The following is a 17,769-nucleotide window of genomic DNA, read 5'->3' as shown; positions in this document are numbered from 1 at the left end:
GAAAATCTTTTCATGAATGGGACGGAACCGCTGCATCGATCATGATTGCACTCGATTTCTTTCCGTCCGGTGCCGGTTTCTCGCGCGACGAGAGTCCACTGCCCACTCGGAGTAATGTTGCGGATAGACGTCTAGTAGACTGCGTACCTGGTCCCGACTAGTTCTTCCCTATCTAGTACCTAAAGTATATACTGTTACTGCCCGCTAGGTACTCAAGACCTAAGAACCTCATCCAAGCCTCCAATTTACCCAAGCAAATCCGGAACTAGAGCAGAGTCAGGCAATTACCTAGTCGCAAGTCTTTATAGGATCAAACAATCAAAATATAGACAATTCCCACTTAAAAAACACCCCCTGCCCTTCTTACCTAAGGTATGAGACAGATGATCACGATGATCCGTGGTAAATATCACTCCCGTAGAATTCCAAAACATGCCCACACATTTTGTCCGGACCTGGACATAATCTACCACCCTCCAAGTGTCCATGTAGTGCCTTCGTGTATATTTTGATTCCTCCATCCATCCCAACATGACTATAATTCAATGATCACCAGCACCTGCAGGAGAGCCCGATCGGATCCCCCTCCAGCAGCAGGGGACTAAATCCATCAAAACTAATTTTTACAAATCATATCATGTCTATTGTATATAAACACCAACTTGTTAACAAATACCTATCCATTCCAATAGTAGCCAATTCCATCCACATCCATCTTACCCTTCAAGTCACAGCGACCCCGCGACCAGGTACAAAAACAAGCGGTTTTTTTTTTCTCAAAAAACGCCCTCCCTGCCCACCGGTAGATATTAACCGCGTGCCCTGCACCCGGGACTTCAATCTTCAATTTATGTACATTAGATCGGTACGCGCCAGCTAATACATCCCATACGACGACGGGAGTACTATGTATTACATATAGAATCTAACGGACTCGCATCTGATCAGGTCGTTCTATCCGGGGTTTCCGGACAGATCCGCGAGACTGGACCCGACACGACGGTGGGGAATGGAGTGGATTGGCCCTGGTCTCCTCCACTAGGTGCTTGACTGGAGACTCGGATGTACTTTTGTATTTTTTTTTCTGTTGGAGGGTGTTGTAAAGTTTTGAATGGAATCGACATGGGAACGGAATCCAAAGCAACAGGTATACGCAGAATTGCTCAGTATAATGTCGATCTCGTTTGTGATGAGGTCAAATCTCGTATGTTTTGAAACCACAGGACCGTTCCAATGGAAACTAGAATTTATCCCAAATCGTGGTACTCTGGATGTTTAACATCAGCTAGGCGAGTATCAAGGCACACGATTGGAGCATACGAATGACTGTAGTAGTAGCAGTAGTAGTGGTAATCACAGAGCATCGACTGTACCTAGGCTATTTGAGTGCCACACCAATAGAAAGTCAAAGTCACACGAGACTCGGAGTATATACAATCATCCTCTACACACAGATCCTGGGATAAATCCAAATACTCATAATGTACAGGTCCTGTCAAAGTAAGTATTATTATACATCGAGTCTAGTGTAAACGGTCAAGTCGTACGCGGGACACTTAACACACGATGCGTTGCTGGCGTACGTCGGTCGGGTTGGAGAACCGTGTATGGACAAACCAAGGCTGGACAATGCACAAGTATAGTACTTGTCGTCCATCAATGCTACACGCCGTGTACTACACGGCGGCACACTCCAAGCATGGTAAAGATCCCATCTCCTTCCAAGTGTACTAGAAAATGAGCATCCACTTCACAATTTACTAAAGTCAAAGGCGGTTGCCTCCCATCAACTTACAGACTACCGAGAATACCGTAAAACAAGACCAGGCTTGATTTTCAGAGACGAGTCATGGCGTGGTGCGGCGTGATATTATGGTATGTACGAATGTCATTGTCATTGTCCACGAGTGGGAGAAAAGGGGAAAAAAGGAAAAAGGAGAAGAAAGAGGGTTGGCGAAATTAAGTGGAAACGAAAACCTTGGAAGACAAGGACAAGCTGAAGGTATGTGAATGAAACTTTCCAATTCCCCCGTGAGTACAGAGTTCGCAGCATGACAACATAAAAATCACGTCGGTGAGAGACAAACAGGGGGGGGGGGGGTTCACCATTCGCCAAGATCAGGACACAGAGACACGGAGAGAAAGGGGAGGAGAGAGTAAGAGCAAAGGGGGAAGAGGGGACAACAGACAGGACAAAGGGGTCGAAAGAGGATCAAAGAAAAGTGAGAAAGAAGAAATTATATATGCAAGATCAGTCAGACCAGAGTCGCACACGTGAGAGTTCCAGTAAACCGAATTCCTTCTAGAAACCGAAGGGGTTGTTGGGCGCTAATACAAACAAGAAAAAGAATAAATTAGCTTCACAGATCCTCTGACAGCCTTCATCCCTCCCCCCTTGGGAGAGCTACACTTACTAGCTTGAGCCAGATTGGCCCGCATTCCTGTCGGCTGAGGAGCGAGTTTCTTAGGGCCTTCGGGCTTGACTCCGAATCGAATTGATGGAGGCGGTCCCGTCTTCTGCGGCATCAGAGGAGTGGCAGTGGGCTGCGAAGGAATCGGTGGCACGGGCGGGGGGTTATGGACCGAGTACGAGGCATTTCCGAAGCGGCTGGCCCCAGTCGGTTGAGGCTGCAGAGCTGGAGGCAATATGGCGTTGATACCCGTGGCCATGGGTTGCAGCGGGGGAACATATCCACCAAAGCCAGTGGGTTGGGGGGCCATACCAGTGGGCTGCGGGGCCATGTTTGGGAAGCCAGGCTGGCCGTTGGCGTAAGGAAGTTGGTTCTGTTGTTGCTGCTGAATGCCAAACTGCGATTGGGGTGTAAATCCGGTCGGCTGAGGGACCATCATGCCATTCTGATATTGGTTCGGGCCCATGAAACCGGTGATTTGCGGCTGCATCTGAAGCGGGGATTGCATGCCTGGCTGATTCACACCGTTCATGGGTTGACCCATGGAAGGAGCACCTGGCTGAGGGATCCCGGTCAATTGAGGCTGCAATGGAGGAGGACTGAATGATGTTTGCTGCGGAGTGAAATTCTGGGGAGCCGACAAGGGACGTGGCGGAGGCGGAGGGAGCAACGAATTCTGAGCCATAGCCTGCGGGGCCACTGGACGTGGTCGGGCCTGCGTTTGGAACCCGGTCTGCTGTGGACTGAAAGGCTGGGCTTGAAGTTGCTGTGCTGCTGCTGCTGCTGCTGTAACTGTTGTTGCTGCTGGTGTTGGCCAATTTGAGCGATCTGGTTGAAGAAATTCGGGGTGGCGCCTGTTTGCTGCGGTTGTTGCACCGGTGGACTCTGGACGGCAGTCTGCTGCGGCTGCAGAGCTGGGATACTCGAGATAGAAGGGGTTGGTTGCGCGGGTGACGCTGGAGTGGGCTGAAGCGGAGCCTGGAGGATTGACAGATCCGCCATGGCACCGGTGATCTGCTTCTGGATGGGAGACTGGACCGGGGGAGGCGAAGCAGAGGTTTTGGGTGGAGGTGCCGCAGCAGATCCCTGGGGTTTCTTCACCTCCCAAGCATCGTCCTCGAACCCTCGAGCAACGGGCTTTTCGGCTGACGCTGTAGCTGTCGGAGCTGCCGGCGTCGGCGGTGTTGCGGTTCTCTCCTCAGGCTTCTTGGGCTGAGAGCCGTCGGCTTGCTCGAATGCCTTGGGATCAACCACGTCACCGGCCTGCACCGCAGGCGTTGGTCTACCCTTGCGAGTGTTGTTGCGCAACATGCCACCCGGTCCAGCAAAGAGTCCACCTTCCTCTCCGTTGCTGATAACCTCTTCGCCTCCGAAACTGACGTTTCGCAGTTTGGACTTGGAGCCGGTGCGGCCGAGGGTATTGTCGAGGTGGCGCATCACACGAAGAATATCACCTTCCTTCAAGCCCAAAGTTCGCAACGTTTCCGGAGTGATATCAGGCAGGACAGACTCATCCATGGAGTCTTTGAGGAAGTTTTGCGCGTACCGCTCGCACTGGTGTGGGCCAACACCCGCTTTGAGGAAGAAGTCAAACCAGTCGTACTCGGGACCCTGTACAGAGGCGCCGGCCGGACCGCGTTTCGCATCGTCGGATGCGCGAGCTCGAATGCTTGAAAGAGGCTTGTCTTCGTCCAGAGACACTCCGGCAACCTTCTCGACGTATTCCAGATCCTCCACGGACATTTTGGCCACCGGAACGGCGATTTTGATGCCGTTGACCTTGTGAAGCTGGATTTTGCCATCCAAGAGACCGATGAACTCGGCTTCGACCGTGAATGCCTTGGTTCGGTCTGTCCACTTTCTGACTTTGCTTGGATCCGGTTCTGAACGAAGTGTGTTAGTTGTGGAGCTCACTCCTTGACGGTGGGTGCGAGGTAAAAATCACGTACTAGATTTGGAAGTCTTACTGTCCCGCTTGCTATCCCGCTTACTGTCCCGTTTGCTTCGCTGTCAAGAGCCATTTTGGTCAGTCATCGGGCAACACGTATTTTCCTTTCGTACCTGTCTGATGGCCATGGTCTTACCTCGGGAGTCTCCAGTGAATCAGTTCGTGGCCTTCCCACTGCCGCCTTGGCCAAACGAGCCTCCTCGGAACGGTTGCGCTCCACGGTTGACTTGGCCGATTCAATCGCGGGAGACGGCTGACCGGGCATGAACCCGATAATCTCCACGTAGCTGCTGGGGACAACTCCCTCACGTCCATTCTTCAAGCGACGCACCATCCACCACTCCTCGGCTTTGGTGTCATCCAGAATCGCGACCTCATCCCCGACAGCCACCGTGACTTCGTCGTCGCCCTGTGCCATAAAAATCGTACAGAATTTGACCCTTCTTCTGGCCAGCACCACCCTCACTTGCAGCGAAAACTTCGCGGAGGCCCTCGGCGCGATAGGCACCGGCAATCTCTCCCAGCGCTGCGACAATCTCCTGGGCCGTATCCTTGGCTCCCGCATGGAAATCAATGTTCTTACTGGGCCGAATCAGGTCAACAAAGACGTGCTTGCCCTCGATCGAGTAGTGAGTGAGTTTATCGGCGGTCCATTCCTGCTGACGATCATCTCCCTCCGGGCTAATGAAGATGATTCCGGTGGCCATATTGATGCCCAAGGTGGTTGGCATCTTCTTGCGCTTGCCCATCACTTCGACCATCTCATTAATGTTATAGATGTGGTAGCCCGATGGTGACCGAGGAGTAATTTCTCCACCTCGGCTGTAGGGAGGCGACTCCTTGACATATGGCCGACTGTGACCCCCCATGGGAGGCGGGGGCGGGTTGGAGTGAGCGGGGGATGACGCTGGCTCGGAGTCATGGTGGGAGAAGGTTGGCGTGGGCACTTCTGATGGTGGCCGACGAGGAAGAGAAGGGGGTGGAGGAGACTCTGCACGATATTCCTCCTGTTCAGGCGGGGGCCGGGATGGAAGCCGCGGGGGTGAAGGCTCATCGCGCGAGTACTCGGGTTGCGCGGGAGGCGGCGCGTGTTGCTGATGGATGATGTTGGCAATGGCCGCAGCGGCAGGATTCTGGACGCTGTCAATCGGAGATGGCGAGGGAGGCTCGTCGTCGTCTTCGGCGGCCTGGGGTTGCGGTGGCCGCACTGGCAGCGATGGTGCCGCCGGTTCCTCGTCGGCGGCAGGCGAAAGAGGCGCAGCCGAGGCATGCCCGACGATCTCAATGTAATTCGCCGGCGCAAACCCATAATCCGAATGGACGCCGACCAAAGTCCAGTCGGGATCTGAAGTGTCGTAGACCAAGATATCCGCGTCTTCTGAGAAGGACACTTCTTCGTCCGTTTGTCGCGTGTAGTCGAAGAGCGCCTTGGCGCGGTGGATAGGTTGCGCCTGTTGGTCCACCGGAGAAAGTCAGAAATCACCACATCGACAGTCTCTCAAAGGATGTAGACTCGGTGAGATTGCTATACACATGTCTCTGCTCGCAGTGCATCCACATTGCTCAATGCTCCCGGAATGACTTACTTCCTCAATATAGTTGTTCGGAATTAACCCTTCCGGTTCATCGTCGTCATCACGTTCCGCCTTCTTCTTTGCTTTCCACCAATCGTCCTCACTGTTCTTTTCCAGAACACAGAGCAGGTCACCTTCTTTGATTTCCAATTCACCCTCGCCCTGAGGTTGATAATCGTACACCGCCGTGTACACACCGAGGAAACCCATGATGAGATTGCAAAAGCTCCCACGTGTCGTGGTCCTTTCGGTGTCACTCCTTCAGGGGACAGATTCCCGAGCGCTCAGCCAGCGACGACCACGGTCGATTCGGGAGCTCGTGCAGAATTGGACTGGTCGGAAAAAGCGACGTTCTATTGTCTGATTGACCTTACGGAGACGAGAAGGGAAAGCCCCTTTGAGTTGACGCTGGCGGTGGTCGAGGGTTTGGGGGGTGGGCTTCAGTTCCTGTCAGCCTTGGCAGCACCTCGGAGGTGGTTCCAGATGGTGCGGGATAGGGAGGAGGGGCGATTAAAGGGTAGGGCCGGCAGGACGATAGGGCTCCAGTTCTGGAAGGATAAACCACACGTGGAGTAATTGACCGAGGCTGAAGACGTGGGGGGAGGGAGGGGAGAGAAATTATTCAGGGTGGGTGGTAGGAAGGATTCGGTGCTGTCGTGGCTGGAGATGAGGGACTTGAGATCAGGGAGGTCACGGAGGTGGAAAAGGTGGGCCGGACTAGATCGAGCGAGTCTCGTCGGTGTCGCGCGCCCGTCACGTTCCTGACGTATGCTGTAGAGGTACCGCCTCGTCCGTGGTCAGACGCACCCCAGCGGGAGTCGCGGTACTGGGCCGGCAACTGGCGACGGTGACGATGTTAGGAACAATGGGCCAGCTGTTTCATGGTTGTACTTGAGAACAACTCTTTCGTTCTGAATGGTTGTTTTTTTTCTAGATGTCTGGCAGGCAGATTTGAAATCACCGACTCTTCTGTTCAGGAATACTGATTGTGCGTCTTGTCTTCGTGCGTCTGCGACGGGCTCTCAAGGACACCCCCACACGGATCCCGGTCGACTGGGGCTGTCTGACGTCTTCAGGCAGGAAGCTAACCAAATACTGCGAAACTAAGAAAAATGAAAACAGACCTCTCCGACTGTCACAAGGGGAGACTTAGCAAACGGGGGTCCAGGATCAAGTCTTTGATTGTACGCGCATCGAGGATGGCTGGACTCGAGGTGATCAGGTCGAGGTTCTACCTTTCGAACCCTAGAAACTCGAAAGTTTCAATATCTTAGCACTCTTGCGGGAAGATGCGTCCGAATTCTATTTACATTTGCGAGCCACAGTCTGCTGGATTAAAAGTAAATCCCCCGAGTCAGTGGGCTCACTGGCTATAGCTCATCTTTAAAGGTCTCTTCACTGCCAACGCCATCGTCATCATTCCCTTCCTCTGCCGGGGGAACTTGCTGCTGCGACTTTCCTTTGGACTTGGAGTCCTTGCCAGTCCCCGATGAGGATCGACCACGCTTGGATGCTTCCTCAAAAATTCCTTCGTCGGCTGTATCTCCCAAAATGACAGCATCGGGATGTTCATCGCCATATTGCGGCGGTTTTGAGGATTTTCCGGATCGAGAGGAACCGGACTGGCCAGTCTTCAACGGTGCCGCCCTCTCCTCATATTCTTCTTTCTCATCCTCATCCTCCTCCTCCTCCTCCTCATCATCATTGGCAATGGCTCCCTGAAATTTGAGCATGCCGTTGCTCTCGACCACCTCCAAAGTCCAATCTTTGCCCTCGGCCAGGGTTTCCAGTCGCTTCTTCATATCCTCAATCGAGTCGGGGTCAAGGTTGTATTTCTTGATCACTTGTTTCGAGGGGCGTTGAATTTCGCCATTCTCCCGCTTGAGAATCACTTCCACCGTCTCCTCGTCAAAGGAGGCCACTCGCCCCTTTTCAATTTTTTTCCCTTCCATGCCAACCAGTTGCTGTCCACCAACCACGATGCCACCAACCGTCTGCACTTCGTCGTGAGCGGCGGCGGCATCGGCCAATTGATGCGTCGCGTACCACTGCTTGCCGGCCTCCCACTCAGAGACTTGTTCAGGGTGGAGAATCTCGCGACACTCAATGGGGTGCACTTCATCCTGCTGCGGCGGGAGGAAAGCCACATCGTCGCACAGACGCGGCGTATAGATCACCATCAAATACGAACAGGTGGTCAGCTCTTTGATCCATCCGATCTGATCCGTGGACTGCGGGTGGCAGTGGAACTGGACCTCGATCTTGCGATCACGACCCGTCAGGTCACATTTCGTCCCGCCACGCAGGTGCTGCACCAAGTACCTCGAGCCGCCCTTGGTACGCAACTCCGCCACGTCCGTGGAGGCCTGTTGGTTCTCCTTGTCCTTGCTAGTGTCGTCTTGGAAACGACCCAGGATGAACGAGTGAGTGCTCGGATCCTCCACGGGAGGATAGCTGGGCACACCGCCCCCAGCGGGTCGAGCATGGAACTGCTTGATTTGGTTTCGATAGCAGAACGAATACGACCACCACCCGGAGAAATAGTACATGCACTTTCCCTCGAGTTCCTTGAGCAGTTCCAGCCCTCGATCGGTAGCGCGAGCGAGTTCATTCTTCTCATCGGTCTCTTGCGAGGTGCGACCCGCAGTGACGTTGGTTTCGTCCGCGGGCACCCGTGGAATCTGGCAGAGGAGACGCCGATGACCCATGACCATCTCTTCATAGGTAAATGCTGGAGGCGGCACTTCTCCCTGATGGGGCGAATGAGATTGGTCGTTATGGCCATTGTCGGTGTAGATTTGAGGGTCCTTGCGCGGACCGTTGGGCGTCTCAGGCGACTCAGATGTTGTTTGGGCATGGAGGAGTTCGTCGGCTTGTGCTTCTAGGATGTATTCATCGGGGAAGAGCAGTTGATACTGTAAAAGGTACTCGGTGTGTGAGCTAGTTGACAAGAAGAGCCAAGGACACTGAGACGCTCAACAGAACACTGCAAGAGCGCAGGTAACCGGGTATGCGATAGCAGTAACGAACCTGCGGATATGCCAGCAAATCATCATTGATATTGAAGGGCTTCTTGGCCGCCCAGACAGGTGCGATGGAGCAGCTCAGAATGAGCCATGGAGTAAGGTTCCATCGCGACCGACCCATCCTGTATGATCAGGCCTACGAGTTAGGCCAGTGCAGGCGTTGTGCCAAGTAGGAGAAGATGTATATGTGGAGTGTATCGATATGACTGTTGGTGGCTCGACGGCCAGTGGGGAATGCGATTCGATGTTTATACGAGTGTGCGGGCACAGGTGTTCGTGGTATGCGTCGGTTGAGTGTCTCGTGCTTGACCAATTCTCCAGAGTCTACGATAATCGACTCTCGTGCTGGGCTGACGTGTGGTTGGAAAGCAGAGACCAAGTCGTTTCGAGGATGGAGAACAGCTTCCAAGCGGAGGAAGTGGATTGCGGGAGCTGCTCCGTGGCCTTATCTGATAGCGATAGGCACGGCTCGTTGGCTCATGTCCAGCCCGTGCAGAGTGCAGACGGGCGCCAGGCACTCGGGGGGCACTGCCGGCCACAGAATGTGGAAGTGATGCTCTGTTTGCTCACCACTAGTAAGACCCGACTGGAGAAGAGGATACGGATGAGAGAGGCTCGTCATTAGACCCGAGGACCATGGAGGTTTAGCATTGAGTTACAATCTCATGTTTCAGAGAAAGCATGTCGCCTAAGGCGTATTTGTGAGGGTGATCATCATGCATATACTTCTCATATACATACAGCACGTGACCTAACATAAAACCCTCGGATCAAAAGTGTTGATGACATTTATCGACTTGACCGTGTTCGATACTGGTGAGGTGGATTGCTGATCGATCGGTTGGACTTGAATAGATCTGTGAAGCATACTACGGAAGAAGCAAGTCAAGGAAGTTCCTTGGGGAATGATGAGAATCACCTTGCCTATCGTCCCCCTTCATGTTATCGAATGACCCATATCCCATACCGAGGTTCAACCATCTCGACGCAAGTGCTGTAGGGAACCACCTCCTTCATCATCGGCACTGCAACCGTGGACATACCAATTATGCGCCTTGCAGATCAGGCCACAAGGCATACACTCTTATTTCGCTGACAGGGTCTTTAGTCAGAATCCCACTTGCGTCGTTCCGCCCAAACAAGACCCATGATTGGTTGCCAAGCTCGGCAGTCACACCTTTTCCGCCTAAGGCAATTTCATCCGACCCCGCTGACTGATGTCTTGCAAAGCATCAGTCGCATCATCGAAGCGGACCTGCCGATGGAGCCCCTCCGACGCAGAAGTGCATGGTTTCCAGCTTGACAATCGACAGTCAGCTTGAACGCTCGTTGTTGTCGGCTGCAGGAAAGATTGAGCTCCCAGGGAAAGGGGTCGCGAGATATTATTATCAACGGGGTGACTAACCGCTGACATGACTCGTATCTCTTTTGGGTGGCTCCTAGCAAGGTCTTCGTACGCTTCCATTTAAAACTTCCTTTTTCGGGCCTTTTGATTTCTACGCATTGTATTCTTACCATTTGACAAATCTACACCAACGTTACCCACTCGAACATTCGAGTCCATCCTCCTGATTCTCTTCCGTCCCCCCCGTTCTTTGGAACCAACCGTCATCCACCCTCTCTTCTCCTCCGTGCACCTCTGTCCCTCTTGTACCAATATAAAAGACAGGCCCGCCATCGTGCCCATGAAACTCCTTGTCCCATTTTTCATTTGCGTCTCCGCCATCCTCTTCGCCTCTTACCATCCTACCAGTTCAATCTACCTTCAAACTTTCCTGTCCATCACTCTCAAGGACCTGATCCATCCTCTACAACAACACCATCTGGTGCGCAAGATCTTGAACATCACCACGACCACCAACCTGACCACGGAACCCTCCTCGCATCCTTCCTATCTCCCTCCTTCACCCATCATCCCAACCCTTACCGACATGTCCACCCCGCGCGCCATCCGCCAGATCTTCCATGCCATCGAACAAGCCGAAGGCGCCGGCGCCCGCGTGCGCCGATCCATCGGCACTCCCAAACTGCGCAACTTCTCCCCTTCCTGATGCTCGACCACTTCACCATCGGCAAGGGCGCCGGATTCCCCGACCACCACCGCACCGCGGCCAAGAAACCATCACCTATCTCCTCTCCGGTGGCGTCGACCATGAAGATTTCGCCGGAAACCGCGGCACCATCGGACCGGGCGATCTGCAATTCATGACCGCTGGCAAGGGCATCATGCACGCGGAGATGCCGCACGAGAACGAGGACGGATCACCCAACGTGGGCATGCAATTGTGGGTGGATCTGCCGCGGGAATTGAAGATGTGTGAGCCGCGGTATCGGGATCTACGGGCGACGGAGATTCCCGTCGTCAAGACGGACGAGGACCGCGTGACGATCAAGGTGATTTCGGGCCAGTCGCATGGGGTGGACTCGGTGCGGGATCTGGCGTATACGCCAGTGTGGTTGTTGGATGTGACGATTCGTCCGGGGGGACAGGTTCGACAGATTCTGCCGCGGGGGTGGAATGCGTTTGCGTACACGTTGAGTGGGCGGACGGTTTGGAGATGGGGATGCGGATCGAGTGGAGGGGGGTCAGACCAAGATCGTGGAGGAGTTTCACAATGTTGTCTTTGCGCAGGAAGGGGATACGGTCGAGGCGTCTGTGCCTGCGAATGAGGCGCGAGGCGCGGGTTGTTCGGCTGTGGTGGCCGGACAGCCGTTGGATCAAAAGGTGGTGCAGTATGGGCCGTTTGTGTTGAACAGTCAGGAAGAGGTGTATCAGGCCATGTTGGATTATCAGACCGCGTCGAATGGGTTTGAAAAATCAAGGAATTGGCAGAGTGAGATTGGTAAGAGAATGGCATTTTGAGAGAGAGAGCACATAAAAGAGACGCAGATGGGGGGGGGGAAACGAATAATTTCAGATGCGTGATCAACTTGAATAACCAGTGTTTTGAAGATAATGTCTTGGAGTTTCCCCATTAATTGCCAATATACTCATCACTTCTTTTTTCCTCCAAGTATCCGCCAGAGAATCAAACTCATTCCATCTCAGCAAGTTTACTAACGCGCACTCTTCAAGACTCATTCGATCATTCTCTATATCAACAACAAGACCCAAAATCAAAGCCATCCCCAAACAAAAAACATAATATACACTCATACTCCAGCTTTATCCAATAATGTCCTTTGCCCGTAGGTCCCATCCAATCAGATCCGTACGATGTTCTCCCAAACACGGCATATCAGGGAACCCACAAATTAAATTGCGGGACTGAAAAGAATCGAAAAAATTTTTTGATCTCGGGGATTAGTTAGAGATACTTATATTATAAGGTGTAAGTTATAGTATTGCATTGGACAAATGACTTACCCGTTGACTTGCTACTAGCTACCTAGTAGGCTGATATAGATAGTAGATAAGCTATCTAATCAATACAGCAGGGCTGAAATTGACTATCAAATGACGCGAGTTTACTATCGAAATGATAGCTTTAATATATGAAAATGGCATAATCCCACCTTAAAACTCTAAATCACCGAAGACAACCCGCATCGTGGCGCCCTCCAGCGGCAAGGGATCGAGAATCTTCTCAACCTATGCCGGCCAGTCGTCAATCCACTGCAATAAGGGGAAGATATGGGCGTATTCCCAGTACGAAGGATACCACCCCGCCGTTTCCCAGTCCACCAGAGCAGCGACTTCATACTCTTCTTCCTCATTTGCGACAGAACCAACGACCTTTCTGACGAGCACATTCTCCCTGTAGAGATTTCCGTGGGTAAAGGTAGACGGATGATTGCAAAGTGCCGATGGGAGATGGCGAGCGAGATAATCGGAGAGAAAGCTGTGACTATTGGACTCGGTCCACATAGCCTGTGAGCGAAGCGCGATGGCTTTTCCGAATTCTCCTTCCGTCTGAAAAGGGCCGGTGATAGCAGGGTCTTTTTTTTCACGAGAAAAGAAATACCTATGGGGAACGGGCCCTCGATCAACACTGCCGTAAAATCCGGGCGATGGCAGCGCTCTCATTTGTTCGAAGATATATCGCAATTGTCCTCACGATCGAATGTTTATTTGCCTCGGTGAGCGAAGGCCACACCACCCCTAGAGAAATGCCGGGGACGTATCCCATGACTATATACGGGGTGTCTTGATCGCGGTACATGGCGTAGAGTCGTGGCGCTGCGATGTTGAGCCGTTCTTCAACAAAAAGTAGAGGATATCCCCTCATTTTCGGTAACGAGTGGGCCATATTTCACGACATATTGGGTCTCTGATTACGACCAGTCGCCCATCATAGTCTGATCTCTTGGGGAGGGTTCGTGTTGCCCGTTTAATCTCATTCTGATCAGGAAGAGGCCCTGGTAATTGACCAGCGTCCTGATAATAAGGAAGGGAGAATGCCATAGTTGGAGGGGGGGCGACGTTTCACTGAAAAAGTACAGTTGATGGCAGGTTGGGGGATACGGCTCACAGTCCACACTAATCGATCATTATTGTAATACTCCGTCTTCTATCAAATCATTCCCAGGCTTAGCCTCAGGGTACCAAGGCAGAGCCTTCGACTGGATAGGAGGTTGCGCAAAAGTGATACTCTCCCGCACCATGTATCAAGTTAAATTTCGGTATGCAACATCTCAGCTAGTTCAAAACAATCGCCGCTGGTAAAGCGTACCAGGTCAATTTCCAGTAGACTACGAGGGTCCCTCGACGAGAGTTCAGTCTTAGGAGGGCGCCAATACAAGGCCTGATCTTCATGTCTTTGTATCTATTTATATGTATTGTTTTACGGGATCGATGGTTGATTCGTCAATCTCCGGGGTCTTTGGGAAGGGATCGACTGTAAGTGTCCTTGTGTGGGGGGAGGACGGCGGTGTTTTTGACGTCATCATATTACGCGTGCTCTTCTTCTTTCCGAGCCAATCATGGAAAAGAAAAAGAGGGATTCTCCGGTTCCAACAAGGCGTTGTGATTCTTACAAGGGCCGCGCAGGGACTGATATTAATCGACTTGGTTTGAGCACACAGAAAAGGGTGAGAATGAAGGGTCTACATGAGCACGAGGTCCAAGTTGTTCCGACCGTCGTCCCCTTTCCAGACTCGTCCATCCATTCTGGCGAGTAGCAGAGATAAACCGTCTTGATATGTTCAATTCTTTCAGTCAATTTGGTATCCAATTTCGTGTGCACAAAAACAGGTCCCACCACATCACCGGGATGTGTGTGAGAGAGAGAGAGCGAGACTCCTGTCCACGAGATCCAAGTATAGCAAAAAGAATAGACAACGAATGGAAGAGCACCACCATAGACAACACCAGACACATCCATCGGCAAGGACACCGGAGGAATGAGATAAGAGAAGAAAAAAAAAGAACATGTTTCCAGCAGTGTTCCCACAGGTCACCCCCAACATCCCCCGTCCCGAGTAAATTTTCCAAATGCAATGGCCGTCATATGGCAATTTGAGGCCCACACCACTCCCGCGTTCCACAAAACTCCCACAAGAAACAAAAGCAGATAATGTGCATCGGCAATCCCAAAAAGACAGTTCCGTACCAAATGCCCAAACGCCATGGATAAATCACAATCATATCTGCGTATCATATCACCACCGCCGAGGAATCCAAGCTGTCACGCGGTCGGCCCTGGACTCGAGCCGAATTGGGTCGAGCTTGTGACACGCCGCGTACCGGGATCGTGGACCCCAAAACCTCCAATGCAAACGTTCAAGATGAATCAGCAAACCACATTTGACCCATCACCCAACTCAATCCATGAAATCACCACGTAGAATCTTCTCTTGGAAAAAGTCGGGCTTGTTCTGCTTGGGTTGCTTGGGGATCTCACGCACGGGTTGCTCCATGGCGGCGATCGAGGCAGCCCGCTGATGACTCGACGGTTGACTGGCGTAGGGAGGGGACAGCGAGGGACCTCCGAGAGAAGGGGCACGTTCCGCACGGTGCCGAAGTGCCTCGGTCCAATTGAAGCCTTCGCCTGGTCGGCGCAATGTGTTGTTAGATCTCTCTTCCAGAAGGGTAGCGGAAGGACTTGCAGATGCAGGAGATCGGGAAGAAGCAGCAGGAGCAGCAGACGCAGTGGCGGCAGCAGGGGTGGCAGAAGAAGGAGGAAGAGGGGGGGAATTCTTTCGGAACAGCGAAGAAGAAGCCACTGGGACTGCTGCCGTCGATGCAGACCGCCGAACCCCCGCAGTCAGGGAAGAAGGGTTAGAGGCAGGGGGTGGGTATCTACCATTGCCAATGCTTCCAGCTCGGGCCTCACGGAGCGCCTGAGCACCAAAAGACATGCGTCGGGAAAAGGGCGACCCGGGCGTCACACCACCCGAGGAGGACGCCTCGGGTTCCTCCGCCACGACATCATCATTCGGAGGGACGGAGCCCCAGGAGCTGGAGAGACTGCCTCGACGGAACGATCGACTGCCAAAGGTGGATGCTTGAGTGGGAGAGCCGGACAGTCCGAGAGTGGTGATGGAGAGCCGACGCTGCGGGATGGCTTGTGCATTACTGGCGGTCGGCTGGCTAGATGTGGTGGTGGACGGCTTGGAGAAGAGGTCCGAGAAGGGGAGGCCGGCGAGAGAACCGCGACGAGGCCGGGTCTCGGATGAGGGGACCGAGATGGGCGAGGTGGAGCGGTCGTCGGACATGGTGGAATGGTTCGCGTACACAACCGATGAAGAGTGGGTGTAGGATTCAAAAAGGTAAAGGGGGGGGTAGTAATTGTGAATTGATGAAGAGAAAGAGAGAGAGGAAAAGTTGAACAAAAAATACGTCCCGTGGGAGCGTTAGAGGTGTGTTTTAAAAAAAGATCAATTGAGCAAATGGGAGTCGGACGGACTGGCCGCCCTTATCATGCAATCAACGTCTCAGCCTTGTCGATCGGTCGATATTGTGCGCGGCACTGGAAGGGGAAAAAGAATCCAGGTGTGGCGTGTGTATGTGTGGTGTGGTGAAGGGACGAGACGACAATGGATGACGTGACTGGCCAGGGTGCAATGTAGGGGGGGGAGATCTTGTCTGTGTGGAGATGGTGGGGGAGATGTGAGGATGGAATGCAATGGGAGCAATCAGATGATCGAGATGATAGAGATGATCCGCGGAGGATGAACAGAGTCGGGTGGAACACAAGGGATGGATGGTCTCCAGACGAAGGATGAGGTGAGAAGGAGAGGGAGAGAGAGATTGATCAGGGAAGAGAGGAGGAGAGGAGAGAAAAGAAGGGGGGAGAGATGATGATGGGCTGATGGGTTGGAGGGGAGGGGGGAGGAGGGAGGGACGAATCAGGAAGCGGCGTCGATCCAAGCACGACCGCGGGATTGAGGTGGAGAGGGGTACCACTGATAACTGGGGGTTCGAACAGCGCGTGGAGAGGTGAAGATCTCGAAAAGGAGAGAGAGAACAAGACAGGGAGAGGAAGAGAGAGAGAGAGAGAGAGAGAGAGAGAGCAAAAAAAGAGCGCTCAAAAGAATCAAGGAGAGCAGAGAGGTCTATCTGGAACGCTGGGTATGGGTACACTGCAACTACCCATCCAACGATCTGGGCAAAAGATGAGCACCGATGCGGATTCGAGCAGCAACGATGGGCGCCCCACTGCCCGGGGAAGGGGACGATCGGCTCTCTGCTTTGGGTCAAGATGGGAAGGGTGGAACACTGGGACCGGAGTGGATCGACGGAGATGACGCCGAGAGAGAGATTTGGGGGGGGGGAGGGTTCAATGGTAAAGATTTGTGTGGGAGCGAGAGAGAAGGAATCGAGAATCGAACCAGAGTAAGGAATGCAGGAGAGTGCGAGAGAAATACGCACACACGTACATAGCAAAAAGAGGGGGAGAAAGAGAGAAAGAGAACAGGCATCCAGATCGATTTCCGTACGAATGACGGGCCTGCAAAGTCAAAGCTCGGACCCAAAAAAAAAGACAAGCAGCAGAAATCTGGGGTAGCGTCGTTTGCATCACCGAAAGGCCCAAAGAGGAAAAGGCGGGACACGCAGTCAGCCCTCCACGAGCCAACTGGAGAATTCTTCCCCCCCCCCCCCCCCCCCCAAATGTACCAAGTCCATCGACAAGTACCCACCCCTGTCCTTACAGTCCGGAAATACTACAAAAGTACGGAACAGGGGGTCAACGTACGCACAGTGCAAAGTCACGGGCACAGAGACGAACAGGAGCCAGATGAAATCCGGACCGATTGAACCCAACACTGGACAGATCCTCCCGCTGGAAGCATTCTCTCCTCCGCATCCCGAAATCAAATTCCTAAAACTGCCCTCGACCTCGACACTCGGTCATGGACATGAGAATGGGGATCTACGCTACATGGTATACCAGAGTGACGAGATAGGAACGCAGAGATCGTGTCTATGTAGTACCCCCCAGAGCAGCGCTGAAACACCTGCGAGATTGGCGCATCCTCCTCTCCTCCATCAGTCTCGTGCGTCTGCCTCCACCGCGAGTCCCTTGATAGGTCACTTGGGGGGCTCAGTCGCACTAGTGCTCTGCAGTCACCCTGGCACCTCCTCAGACTTGGGTGAAGCTTACAGTCGGTTAGGTTTGTCCGTCCCACCTGGCCTCTCCACCCACGCAGCACCATCGAACAACTCAAATAGAGTCTGAGAAACCTTTTTGAGCACAGGCGAATGAGGACTGGGACAACCATAATCAGAGATCCGCCGGTAAGAACGACATGAACCATGATTCTGGGGAGGATGATACGGCAGTGCGACTCACGCGGGTGGGAATAGAGGGAATTAACAAAAAGAGCGAGAGAGAGGGAGAGAGGGAGAAAGGGAAGATCGCAACGGG

General features: G+C 53.0%; 6 protein-coding genes across 6 annotated transcripts; 2 read left to right on the top strand and 4 right to left on the bottom strand.

Moving 5' to 3' along the window:
* Positions 1–1,122: 1,122 nt before the first annotated feature.
* Positions 1,123–1,734, top strand: POX_h09620 (uncharacterized protein; the record flags this gene model as incomplete). Its single annotated transcript, XM_050118370.1, has 4 exons — positions 1,123–1,204; positions 1,490–1,500; positions 1,542–1,579; positions 1,644–1,734. 4 exons carry the CDS (start codon positions 1,123–1,125, stop codon positions 1,732–1,734), a joined length of 222 nt encoding a protein of 73 aa, XP_049965157.1.
* A 568-nt stretch (positions 1,735–2,302) lies between these two features.
* Positions 2,303–6,143, bottom strand: POX_h09619 (Actin cytoskeleton-regulatory complex protein sla1; the record flags this gene model as incomplete). The annotated part of the gene is made up of 7 exons (XM_050118369.1): positions 2,303–2,328; positions 2,415–3,154; positions 3,205–4,294; positions 4,361–4,418; positions 4,496–4,755; positions 4,826–5,810; positions 5,946–6,143. 7 exons carry the CDS (start codon positions 6,141–6,143, stop codon positions 2,303–2,305), a joined length of 3,357 nt encoding a protein of 1,118 aa, XP_049965156.1.
* A 1,160-nt stretch (positions 6,144–7,303) lies between these two features.
* On the bottom strand, positions 7,304–9,080 carry POX_h09618 (uncharacterized protein; the record flags this gene model as incomplete). The annotated part of the gene is made up of 2 exons (XM_050118368.1): positions 7,304–8,899; positions 8,964–9,080. 2 exons carry the CDS (start codon positions 9,078–9,080, stop codon positions 7,304–7,306), a joined length of 1,713 nt encoding a protein of 570 aa, XP_049965155.1.
* A 1,844-nt stretch (positions 9,081–10,924) lies between these two features.
* Positions 10,925–11,822, top strand: POX_h09617 (Pirin; the record flags this gene model as incomplete). The annotated part of the gene is made up of 2 exons (XM_050118367.1): positions 10,925–11,435; positions 11,500–11,822. 2 exons carry the CDS (start codon positions 10,925–10,927, stop codon positions 11,820–11,822), a joined length of 834 nt encoding a protein of 277 aa, XP_049965154.1.
* A 729-nt stretch (positions 11,823–12,551) lies between these two features.
* POX_h09616 (uncharacterized protein) lies at positions 12,552–13,188 on the bottom strand (the record flags this gene model as incomplete). The annotated part of the gene is made up of 2 exons (XM_050118366.1): positions 12,552–12,872; positions 13,018–13,188. 2 exons carry the CDS (start codon positions 13,186–13,188, stop codon positions 12,552–12,554), a joined length of 492 nt encoding a protein of 163 aa, XP_049965153.1.
* A 1,534-nt stretch (positions 13,189–14,722) lies between these two features.
* On the bottom strand, positions 14,723–15,616 carry POX_h09615 (uncharacterized protein; the record flags this gene model as incomplete). The annotated part of the gene is made up of 1 exon (XM_050118365.1): positions 14,723–15,616. The coding sequence occupies one exon, from the start codon at positions 15,614–15,616 to the stop codon at positions 14,723–14,725; it is 894 nt and encodes a 297-aa protein (XP_049965152.1).
* Between the last annotated feature and the right edge of the window lie 2,153 nt (positions 15,617–17,769).

This window comes from Penicillium oxalicum, chromosome VIII (assembly GCF_001723175.1).
Source record: "Penicillium oxalicum strain HP7-1 chromosome VIII, whole genome shotgun sequence".
Classification (NCBI taxonomy): domain Eukaryota; kingdom Fungi; phylum Ascomycota; class Eurotiomycetes; order Eurotiales; family Aspergillaceae; genus Penicillium; species Penicillium oxalicum.
Note: the sequence above shows the minus strand (reverse complement) of the source record. Positions and strands in the feature narration are given on the sequence as shown.